The sequence below is a fragment of the Nicotiana tabacum genome, chromosome 11 (genome assembly GCF_000715075.1).
Source record: "Nicotiana tabacum cultivar K326 chromosome 11, ASM71507v2, whole genome shotgun sequence".
Taxonomy (NCBI): domain Eukaryota; kingdom Viridiplantae; phylum Streptophyta; class Magnoliopsida; order Solanales; family Solanaceae; genus Nicotiana; species Nicotiana tabacum.
Window position 1 is genome coordinate 101,618,823 of NC_134090.1, and position 13,071 is coordinate 101,631,893.

The window sequence follows — 13,071 nt, forward strand, 5'->3', positions numbered from 1 at the left end:
TATGTGCTCTACTTGTTGTTTTGGCTTTCATGTATTGTACACTAGTAGGAACCATGTCTATAGGGAATCACACACTCACTCAACCTGTTTACTATCAAAAAGTATAAGTTTAAGTACTTTACTTGTTCCTATATTTACTATGCGTTATTAGACAGCATGCCCATAGGAATCAAGTGTTAATAACTATTCCTTCAATTTGTGCAATCGCAGTTACTTAATAGATAACATGCCTATAGGATTATGTTAATTTATGATCTGCTAATCCTCATCTAGACACCATGTCTATATGGCTTTAATTGATTAACTAATCGACTGTTTCTATTGTCTTATTACTTTGCTCACCTAGATAACATGCCTATACGAATAAGCGATCAATATGCCAATTATTAGAACCTAGCTATAAAATAGTGTTGCTCATTTATAAAGCATGCCAACAGGATCAAACGAGAGTAATTCTGGTTTTTGTTTCAATGACTACCATTGTCCCCTCGCATAGATCACCTAGAGATCATGCCTATAAGTTTTATAATTGCAATAATCTGAATAGCAGTATTGCCATGAGATTTTTCTTGAATTGTGCAGTCACTTAGAAACCATGTCAAAAGGTTTAAAATGACATCTCGAACCTGTAACTGCCTATACATAATATAGAATCTGCCTGGTGCATTTGTTGTCTATGTGTGGAGGCTAATCTGGGCCTTTATTTGTCTTTACGTGAAGTCCTACTTGTTTTGAATGTCGCGTAGTTTTATCATTTTGATCAACCTAAGTAAAGTCTAGAACCACCCAAATAGAGGTCCAATGCTTCCTGGACCATAAGCATGGGACGAGTAAAGAACTCATAGGGCACAGTTTAGAATTGAACTAGAACCCTTTTAGGTAAACAACTTCAACATAGTAATCGGGTAGCAGGAGATGATAGTCTATGCCCGCTAAATAATATGAGTAACCCCTACCTTAAGGGACTTACGAAGTATTATTTATATTGCACGAGGTGATCCTTTAGGCATGCTGTTTAATATAGATAAATGTATAGTCACTAAGATTAGTACCAGTGTGTTATAATGAAACCCTTTGATCTTATATTTTGCGTTCATTTGATCACCTAGCTTAATTACATAATCTACATATTTTTAAGTTCGATCGGGACCCATAGTTGTGGACCTCGAAGAGTGCCTAGCAACTTCTCTTTGAGGTAATCTAAGCCCTTACCCGATCTTTGGTGGCGTTGACTAGTCAAACAGAGTTATTTGCAAATAGCTTCCCTAACGCACCTTAAAATCGTTAGGTGGCGACTATTCTCTTTTAACACCTTATCTAAAAGAGTTGTCACACGTCGAAATACGCTTTCGCGAGAAAAGGGGTGTGACAATCACATGACTCCGGAGGGACGGATCCAAATCCAAGTGTAAGAGGAGTATAATATCATCTCTCATAAATCAACATCCGATCATCATGTCCAATGTGCCATAACTGTATGTCGCCCGCATGCTTACCCTTCATGCCAAAAGCTTTAGTCTAAATTATGTGTACATGCTCAAGAATTATAGATAGAAGGTGCACAAGGACTTAATAAATATTATACGGATATGCGCTCATGAAATCTCTCTGTGGCTACGGATAATTATGCATTTCAACATATTAAGGATAAGTTCCCATGCCTTCACAATTATTCAATAATCCTAGGCATGATTTTTAACATGAATAAGAGAGCAAATGTGGTCACATATGCCAAATAAATCATGAATCAAACAAGCACATAGTCAAATAAAAGCATGAAATATTCCAATTTCTACCCCCGTTCACGATATAAACTCGGTGAATGCATATACACTTGCCACCATGTATATACACCACCCAAATACCTCAAACACATGTCAAACATATCAAATCCTAGGGGTTTCCCTCTGGTAAGTTTTTCCAAGAGACTTACCGCCGTCCTATAGTCTCTAGTCTCCCTGTTTAGCCTTTCCTCTCAAATCAAACTTCAAACAAGCCAAATATATCCTAATAAAACTCAATAACATCAAACAAGATGCAAGGCTCCGTAAAATGTTTACTAGAACCCAGGGTTTCATGGCGCTGAGTTAGGCTAATGTGTTTGAGGGTTGTAGAAATTCTTTGCGGCGAGCTTACTTGCTGCGGTATGGACTTTTTATATTGTACAGTACGTCAGAGAGTTGAAGGAAATTTTTTGCAGAACATGGAATTTCTGTGGTCCACTATGCGACTGCAGAACCTCTTCGCAGACCGTAGATCGGCCGCAGAGTGCAACAGAACTTGAGCCAATTTTTGAAGATGATTTTAGGATTATGTATGCAACCACATAATCATTTCGTGAGCTGCACAATTCGTCTTAAAACCAGTATGAAGATATTTGGAGCAAGATTTCATGGCACGTTATGTGACCGCATAACCGTTCTGCGGGTCGTATAACGGTCGCAGATCTGACCGGGCCTACCCAATTTTTGGGACCATTTTTGCGGACCGCATACTCATTTTGCGGTCCGGTATGCGATTATGAACCCGGCTACGTAAGCTTAAGTCTGGAAAGATTTCACCCGATCCCATTTTTATAAAACAACCTTGGGGGTTATTTTAGAGGGTTCCAACTGCTATTTTAGAGAGAGGAAAGTGCTCTAGAGTGAGAGGAGGAATCCCTAATCATTTTGTTCATCAATCCTTGCTTAAATCTTGGAGAATCCACAAGGAAAACTCACAAGGTCATCATCCAAGAAGTAAGGTTTCATACTCTAGTGTTCAATTTCGAATTTGGGGTAGAATATGGGTAATGGGGAGTGTGATTCTTGGGTATGAGAGTGTTATTTATGCATGCGTGTACCAACAAGGCTTGTGGGAAGATTGTTGAGGTCAAATGGGTAAACATTGAGTTGTGGGTTGAAGGAATCTACCATGTAAGAACCTTGAAATCACAATGCACACCTGGTGTTTGATAAAATGCTTAAAGAGCTGAACCCACGAATATCTTCCAAGTTATAGTTCAATTTTATCATATCTCTAGATAGATCAAAATTGCTAGGATTTCCGGAACATGTAGTAATTTAAGAAAAGATCAAAGCGAGGAATGTTGGATAAAAATCTCTCTTAGAATGGAATCTTACGATGTCCTCGTAAGTCTCAAGTATGATGGGCCAAGTTCTTATTTCTCATATCTGAGTTATTCATTATAAATTTGACGATTCCGGAAGAAATTTTGTGCCGAAAGATATATGTTCAAAATGTGTTCTGAATACTCTTGTCATATTACGTTATCCTTCGGGAATGTGTTCAAAGTATGGGTGGTGTATTAAAATGTTATGAATTCGAGTCGTGTTTCAAATGAAAGTTAATATGCCAAATTGTGGAAGAAGACTCAATGTGCTTAAGATTCTTATTTGCTCATATGTACGCTTAAAGTCTTGATTAGAAATGCCTCCTTGTTGATAATCCATGATGATGTTTGAAAGTGATCAGGAGATACCAACTCCCAAAAATAGAGCCTGTGATATAGTCGAATGGATACGCGGCGTAGTTACAGCACCTGATGCGTAGCTACGAACTTCCCACTAGCCTTTGTTGATGCCAAGCAAAGCTGCTCTACAACGCTTGTGTGCGCGCTTCACGTTCGTCTCCAAAACCCGCCGCTAAGAACCTAAAAGACAAAAAAAACACAACATAACCAAAAGATAGGGGGTCGTCGTCCTTCTATCTATCTATCATTATCGGTCCAGTTTGACGTTATCGTCGAGGATAGAAGAAGAGAACATGGAGGAAGAGTAGAGGATAGGGGAGAGAGAGGTGATCGTCGATCAGATGTGCAATCACCGGCTGGTGACTACTATTGCTACTGTTGGAGAGGCGGGGGAGGGAGAGAGGGGGAGAGGAAAGAAGGAGTAGAGAGAAGGGGGAGGAGTGAGATGGGAGAGGGGAGAGGGGAGAGAAAGAGAGAAAATCACCGGCCAGATGCACAGTCACTGATGCGACTGTTACTGTTAAGGTTAGGAGGGCGGGGGAGGGAGAGAATAGGAGAAGAAAGGGGTAGGAAGAAGGGAGAGAAGGAAGAGAGGAGAGATTCTTATATAGCGGAGAGGGGCCCTACCTGGTCGGAATGATGGTCGCCGCCGCTTGTGGATCGTCGGCTGTGGGAGGTAATCGTTGCACTTCAGAGAAAGTCGAAGAGAGAGATGAAGTTTGCTTCCTAGTCAATTTAGTTGTTTCTATTGGATCCTCTTGGTTTTACACAGTTGCACTTGCAAGATCCAGCTAAGAGAAGAAACTTTGTGTGGCTGCTGGTACCATAGAATTTTTCCTAAAATTACGGAAGCAAAGTAATGGTCAATTATTAACCGAGATGTCATGTCGCCACTTCTTCATCCCTGTATTCAGTAATCGGACACAATTCCCCACATTTAAGGAAATAATACTTTAGATCCATAGAATGTACAGAAAGAGAAGCTGTGAAATTCCAATAGAAATTCAAATTGGTCATCACATGACAGCCAAAAACGTTGCAAACATGAGTTTGTCGTTGACTACGCATTTAATAAGTTCCAAGATAGAACTAAGAAACAAATATTATGCACCCACATAAAAGAAGATGAATTAGCAGCCTGACACCCAATTAACATTCCTATTTGCCACAAAAAATTTATCTTTAGGCCACATTATCTTAATATGGTAACTTTAAAGAATTATAACCTAAAACAAGCACGCTGGACCACAAAAATAAGAAAATATAATTAGTTGAGTGTACTCACAAGCCAAGACAATTACCTGGAATATAATTCTAAAATGGTACAGTATTATGGTATTATCATCAACTTTTTTGTTTGTTAAAGCCAGGCGCCAGCTATCTGGATCCAACTCATCCTTACAACAACATGACATTGTTAACAACTGGTCAAGAACACGACAAAAATTCGCATTGGTTTTTGGTAAATACTCCAACAGTTTCCAGTCGACCCAAACGCAAGAGGATGTTTGTGATCTATGCAGGATATGTAAGCATCAGGCAAAGATTATTTAGAAATATCCGGGGTCAGAAAAAACATATGGTCAAGATTACAGTTTAAAAAAGTGTTATATTTTACATTTGTTACTGTTGATATTTGATTTACTACAATAAAAAGTAGTTTAGTTATAGGAGGAGTCCTTGTTTAAATTTAAATTTAATTGAATAAGTTAGTTGAGATAGTTAAGGTTTTTGAATTTGAATATTTATTCTGCAGATTTTTTGTAGATTATGGTTTTAAGTTGGCTATTTAAAGCCTTATTATGCTTAATAAAATTATTAGAGACATCTTCAATCAATATTTTTAATATATTTGCTGCCCATCTTTTAAAAAAAACAACAAAGGGTCCACATCAACCATACAAGAAACCAGCTTTATATATCCATTTTAAAAATAAACACAATTGAGAACGTGAATGACCACCCATTATCTAAATGAATATAGAACAAATGGAGAAATGACATGATTGAACGAAGTGGCAGATTAGCTTTCAGCATGCAAATTTAGTAGCAAAACTTAACGAAGTCAACTCTGCAATAATCTTTGTTTCGTAAATTGGTATACTAATTTCCCACCACCATGCCTTAATGGGATTGATCTGAAAACAACCTCCACTTGTAGCAGAATATTGCAGGTCCCGGTCTCCATAAAGTGCTGCAGCTAGCTCAAATTTCTTCTAACTGAAAAGTAAAAACTAACTCCACTTTTACAATTCTTAGTGAGGAAGATTGCAGCTACTTATCTTGTATTAGCTGTAGTTTTCATTGAACACTAGTCATACTCCACAACTCTTAGCCAAAAGGATAGCTCTGCTGATAACTTTTCTTTTTTAATAGTACTGCTACTAATCACTTTTTATTTCAACATCGGGGAACCTTTTTATCCATATAGATAATTAGGTTGCTCGTTGAAAGTTACTAGATTATCATTTTGTCCGAGACCCGAAAATAGGTACAAGTTACAATGACTACCTCAGCTTCTCATATTGTAACTCTAACTAGCATATCCAATGTATCAGTCTAACTATTTTTAGGCATAAAGTATTCGAAAGCTACTTACCTAATTAATTCGAATTAGCACCATAAGATCTCTAACAGGCAAAGTGCTCCCTCTCTCGAAAGGTTCTTTAATCCCATGAATTCGAGACTTCTAATTAAGGATGGGAGCCTTACTCATTCCATCGCACCGACATACCACTCCAGCGTTGTTTTATGTTTCAATCATTAGTTCATGTAATGGGTGACAGTAGAATGTTCAGCTAGCAATCCCTTAAGTTTCTTTCCTAGAAGAAGTATATGTTCAAGAATCAGTTCCAAGATTACAGTAAACAAAAGGGTCCGAACCTCTTTCTCCCCATTCAACCATGCATGAGACCAACTATATATCCATTTTGAAAAATGAACACAATTGAGAAAGCGAATGATCACCCATTAACCATTATATGAATGCATATAAGACAGCAGAGAAGTGACATGATTGAACTAAGCAACAGGTCAGCCTTCAGCATGTAAAATCAGTTGCATAACTTTCCAGGTCATGTCTGATTAGGAAAGTTCCCGATAATTGTTCATTTGCAAATTACTCTCTCCGTCCAAGTTTACTTGTCTATTATACTCGAGGTCGATGTTCACTTTTACTTGTCCAATTAGAAAACAAATGAATAATTTACAATCTAATACCTATTTTATCCTTCTTATTAAGTGCTACTTATTCCAATTTGTTTTTCAATATATAATAAATAGGATGATATAGTAAAATTGCCTTATTTATTGTTTCTTATGGGGCGTTTTAAGTCTAAAGTGAATAAGTAAACTTACATGGAGGGAGTAGTATAAAGCTTTGCTTCCTAGTTCCCTAGCACCATGCCTTAATGAGATCAATTTGAAGCCACGAAAGTGCTCTTCACGTAAAAAGCGGACTCATCAAGAAGTCAAGGGGTGTCATTATATAATATATATATATATATATATTTTTTAAAAAATTACCAAACTAAACATTGTAATGTTTCGACGAAGGGGTGTTGGTTGACACCCCTTGGATGCATGTGGTGGAGTGCATGTGGCTCCACCACTGGGCCTAACATTGACATATAAAATTAATAAAATATATACCGGTCCACCAGATCATTACAGGTCCCCTCTCAATAAAGTATTGCGAGCCCACATTTTCTAATAGAAAACTACCTCCATTTCTACCATTCTTAGTGAGGAAGATTACAGCTACTTATCTCGTCCCAACTGTAGTTTTCATTATAACACCAGTCGTACTCCAAAAGGAATGCTGCCACAAATAGCTTTTTCTTTTCTGATAAGAACTGCTACTAATTACTTTGCACTGCAGATATTTTGCCATCGCAGAAACTTTTTATCTTCAGATGGATAATTAGGTTACTCATTGTCCAAGCCTACGTGCAATAGAATTAATAGCAACTACCTCAGTTTGTCGTCAAACTTATAACTCCAACAAGCGAACAATCTAATTTATTTGTTTATTTTTTATCTTTAGGCATAAGTCATTTCGAACCTACTAACCCCACTAATTGGAATGCGCACCAAAAGATCGTCTAAGGGGGCAAAGTGCTCATTCTCGAAAGGTTATTCATTCTTAGAGCTCGAAGTCGAGATTTAAGTTAAGGGTGAAGGAACAGTTATAATCCCACCATACCTACATATTAATCTAGCACTGTTTTTATGTTTCAATCATTAGTTTTATTGGGTGACAATTGTATTTTCAACTGGAACCTCGGTTCGTCAATCCCATGATGCATGTTTTACAGGATAACTTAATTTGTCCATTAGCCTCTTAAAATTTTAAGAGCGCGCCATAAGACCAACGACATAAGCCCATCCTCTGCATAAACAGCTCACAAAAGTTGGAAACAAGGCCATATTTCAAATTCAATGGTATTACAGCCCGAAGATAATGTGGTATTCAGGTAGTAATAAGCTTTTCCCAAGATTCGTTGAACAATTTGATCGCATAACAAATTCATGTAACAAGGCAAACCTCAATACCTCCTAATATGTGATGTAACTGATATGTCCATGAAAAGGAAGAATGCCCAAGGAGACAAGAATGCTCAGACTTTATATAAGCTTCATAGGTTGCAATTGAACAATGAAATACTTTTAAGAGCAAGCATGATTAAATTAACAGGAATACAAACTACAAGCTACCTAAACTTGAAGCCAAAAGAGAAAAGATTGAATTAAAAAGAAAACACTGCAGGCATTCCTAAGTTCAAAGGCAGTGTGGTACGTGAGTCCGTGTACCTTCTGCCCACGAGCGAATGCTAACTCTAATCTTCCAAATTTCATCGTCTCCTGCATTAGCTTCTCCTATTCATTTGCAGAAATCTTCATCATACAATTGCTAAGCCCATCAATGAAGACAACAGTTTGCATTAGGCAGTTATTTACACGGATGATAAACTTGTCATCCACCTTTCGCTATCTCTACAAAATTTACCATCTTCAAGCTTCAGTGTTAGTTTCAAAATCCCAGTCCCTACGCCTTCTTGATGTAGAGATGAAAACAGATGACAATGAACCACTTGTGTTATGATTTATCCTAGAATCTGAACCAGAGGTCTCGGAGCTGGATGAAGCAGCCCCCCCAAAACACGAAAAGAAACTGCAAAATAGTCTCCTCAAACCCCCATTTTGCTGCGACACTCTCCCTCCTCCAGAACCCCATGAAATCCTTCTTGGAACCCCATTGCTATTGAACCCTCCATCCATCTCTGTATATACAACAGGCAGCTCTCGTTCCCCACCCACCCTCCTCCCAAACCTCCCAACCGCAAATCCACCTCCTGGCAATCTCCATATTGTTAAACCAACTGCTTCATCATCATTTCCTACATTTCTATTTTGCTCATTTGAATCTCCACCACTCTCGGTGGGCAATTCCTGTCTACATACAGGGCAAGAATTCCGCAGCGACAGCCATGGTAGAATACAATCGGAATGATATAAATGCTTACAGGGCATTTCGCGAGCCTCAGATCCCAGCTCGAAGGACTCCATACAAACAGCACAGTGAGATTCTACATCCACATGTGAAGGGACAATCTCAATGGTTGGCATTGACTCGATTGCAGCTTTCGAAGCTGGTGGATTTTCAATTCTTCCAACATCAATCTGTGCTAACTGATCCAGAAGCCTATCGAAGCCCGATCCAAGTAGAAACTCCGACATACTTGCGGGCAAGGGCCTCAAACCCGACCCAGATCCATCTCCGTAATACAGCTCAAATGCTCCTGCAGTCCCTCCACCACCATCACCACCGCCTGTACCACCGCCACGGGAAGGACTTCTGAGGACGATGACAGGGTTAAAGGGTGACCTATCACCACCGTTTCTCCTGCTCCTCTGAAGAGTTGGACTTGAATCAGAAGCCACTGCAGGAAAACGACGCCGTCGAGAAGCGGACAGTGAGGATCTGTTGGGAGTCTCGACCACTTCTTCGACGAACCCACTGTTGCAGTTGGGGCATGTGATTGAATCTTGGTTCCGTACTGTAATAAATCTATTGCATCTATAGCACCAATAATTCGACGACATCGACATCTTACTTCCTAAGATCAAGTCAAGAATTTAAAATTTTCCCAATTCCGATATCAGATCTGAAAAGTTGAACAAAAAGAATCCCTAAAATCCAAACTTTACACGATATTCACAAAGATAAAATCGATTTTTCATACACAAGGAAACTCTAATTCATAAACAAACTTAAAGCACTGAAAATTATACTCCATATATTGTGGGACGAATTTCCGACTAAGGTACAACAGAGCGAGAGAGATAGATAGAGAAGTCAAGATGGGAGATAAGATTTGTTGGGAAATGGAGACAATTATAAAGAGAAGGTGAGAGGGTATACTTTTTGGGGTGGAGGGTAAAATTGGAAATGAATAGAAGTGGTGATGACTTGGAATTTAACGGGTAATGGATCCTGACAATTGGTGACACGTGCCAACAGAGAGTAGTGAGTGGGTTCGTTATGGAGCGTAAAGGTTGGAAGTTAATTGGAGCGTGGAATTGCGGGGATTCGCACACTACTGAAGTTATACTCGTATTACATAGAAATGTACAAATTTATTAGTTATAGGATCAAATTCAGACCTAGCAAGTCAGAAATTGAAAAAATTCCAAACTTAAGACGCACTTAAGATTGTTTTAGTCTAAAGTTCGGATAATTTTTGCACGCAGTTAAGACTTTTTTAAGTCTAAAGTGAAAAATTGTACTTAAAATCTTGATACCTAATTGGATTGAAGTATAGCTAATTTTTATATGTACGTAAGATTTTTTTTAGTCTAAAGTGCAAATTGCCCTTGTTCTTCGAATTTTAACAATTCAACACACGATTCAATACCCAAGTCTATTTCAAATGAGCTCAGATTTTGTAACGACCCGACTGGTCATTTTGTGTATTTGAGTCTCGTTTTCCTATTTGATGCTTCCTGTATGCTTGATTGTCGTTTTGTGACTTGAGGGGATGGTTGGTTTGGTTCCGGGAAGGTTTTGGAGTGAATTGATATATTTAGTTTCATTATTGGAAGTTTAAGTTGTAAGAGTTGACTAAGGTTTGACTTTTGTGGAAACAACCTCAGATTGGTGATTTGATGGTCCAAAAGGTTCGTGTGGTGATTTTAGACTTAGTGTATGTTTAGATTTGGATTTGGAGGTTCCTAACATATCTTGACTCAATATACCTAAATTTGACAATTTGAAGATTTGAAAAGTTCACAAGTTTGACCTGGACTTTGATGGTATCAGGTTCGGATTGTAGTTCTAGAACTTGGAGTATGTTCATTTTATTATTTGGAACTTGTGTGCAAAGTTTGGTTGAATTCCGAGTTGGTTAGGTATGAATGGGACGCTTGGTTGTGAATTTTTGAAGTTCACTTGAAGGCATGCAACATCGATTTTGATGCTTGATTCTTGGTTGTGGATGTTATTTTGATTGTTTGAGCTTATGAACGAGTGCATGTGAGGTTTATATACTTGGGCGGATGTTTAGAGTGGGGCCCGAGGGGCTCGGATGAGTTTCGTATTGATTTCAAATTGATTTTTGGAAGTTGGGATTTTTGCTGGTGCTGTAGACATCGCATTTGTGATGTCCTGGTCGCATAATGCGAGGTCCGAATTTGGAGACTGTTAATCGCATTTGTGATGTTGGAATGGGGAGGCCAGCTTCACAAATATGCGAAGCTAGTATTGCAATTGTGACTTTTGCTTTTGTGAGGGGTAGTTCGCTTTTGCGATGAAGGGACGCATTTGCGAGGTTTTGGGTCGACTTTGCGATATCTACTACATAGTGGCTATGTTCGCTTTTGCTAGCCTTTGGTGAATTTGCAAGGGTCGCATTTGCGAACCCTTGGTCGCAAATGCAACACCTGCAGCTGGGTTATAGAGAGTCATTTCGGGATTTAGCTCATTATCTCATATTTTAAACCCTACACTTGGGAGAGGTTGTTTTGGATTAGAGATTTTCATGTAAGGCTATGGGGTAAGTGATTTCTACATATTTTTGGTATTATTTCAAGAATATACATGGATTATTAACACCCAAAATACGAAATTTTGAGAAATTTGTTTTGGGGGGGAACGGGGGTTGTTCCTACAACGTAAGAAAATGAAAATAAGGGATTTGAGCTATGATTTGGACTTAGTTTATGAATCTAATCACATATTTGGATTCGTGGGGTTATAGGTAGTTTGGATCTACCTCTTGACTAGAGTTTTGACCATATGGGCCCGAGGTTGTTAACTTTTTGGAAATTGAATAAAGATCGAAGTTTTATTGTTTGATATTGGTTCATATAGCCTTGTTTGACATTATTGAGTTATTGTTTTACTATATTTGACCCATTCAAGACCGATTTGAGAGGCAAGATATTTTTGAAATATTGATTCTCGGGCTTTGATGTATGTTTTTGCCTAGGCTTGGCTTGAGGGTATTTCCCTGTAGGTAATGATGTTTGCTATATGTAGGGGTGAAGCATATACGAGGTGACGAGCACATATGCGCGCAACATAATTTTTCATGATCCGGATAGAATCTAGGCTATTATATGCCTTGCTTTCATATCATGATTTCTTTGATGTCGTGTTTTCTATACTTGTAGACTACGTGAGCTATGATACATGTTAGAAATCATGTATAGGTCTTCTATTCATCTATATGAGATATGATAAAGCTATTTTTACTTTGTTGAGCTATTTGCCTTGGTTGTAGTCATATTTTTAAGTCATGATATTACACCCGCATATTGTATCTCTGTCTCTATATATTCTTTATATATTATCTCATATGTTGTTAGTATTCTTGAGTGTGCGCCATGTGTTTGAGCTGAGTTGTGCTATGTTGGCTTATTCTGTGTGGTATTTTGATCATGGCATTGTGAGTTGTGAGCATACTGAAACTTGAGCGGATTGATGATTAATTTTGGACCATAGATCCGTGATGATATTGATTGTGAGTGGATGTTGCATCAGGCCTCGTATTTGGCTGACTGATATTAATCGTGACTTTTGATCTGATCAACACTTAGGCTAGGATCTGCACCTTCGGAGTCAGGTATAATTCTATGAGTGCAGACACTTGATATGTGCTTAGTGGGGGGCATCTAGGTACCCATTCAATGCTGAGTTTTAGTGTGTATGATGATTCAAGGGCTTTTAGCTAGGCACCACGGGCGAGTTGAGAGTACATTTGAGGGGTATTTGTGCAAGGCACTATGTATATGTTGAGTTTGTGTTTTCTTGATGATTAAACTGTATTGTTGTATTTTTGCTCGTGTTAGTTGATATTTGATATCATTAAAGTCGACGACTTGACTGATATATATAGTTGAACCTGATATCATTGACTTGCCTTCCTTTTGCTATTATTATGTTGTTATTGTTGATGTTGGTTGTTGGATATGAGTATTGGACATTGTTAAGCTCGCCAATGCTTTCAGCCCGAGGTTAGGCTTGCTACTTATTGAGTACATGGGGTCAATTGTAATCATACTAGACTTTGCACTTCATGTGCAGATCCAGGTGTTGT

At 38.4% G+C, this 13,071-nt stretch overlaps 1 protein-coding gene across 1 annotated transcript; it reads right to left on the reverse strand.

Moving 5' to 3' along the window:
* Positions 1-8,082: 8,082 nt before the first annotated feature.
* LOC107824926 (putative E3 ubiquitin-protein ligase RHC2A) lies at positions 8,083-9,862 on the reverse strand. The gene has a single exon (XM_016651737.2). It carries the CDS (start codon positions 9,581-9,583, stop codon positions 8,486-8,488), a length of 1,098 nt encoding a protein of 365 aa, XP_016507223.1. The 5' UTR covers positions 9,584-9,862; the 3' UTR covers positions 8,083-8,485.
* Positions 9,863-13,071: the final 3,209 nt, after the last annotated feature.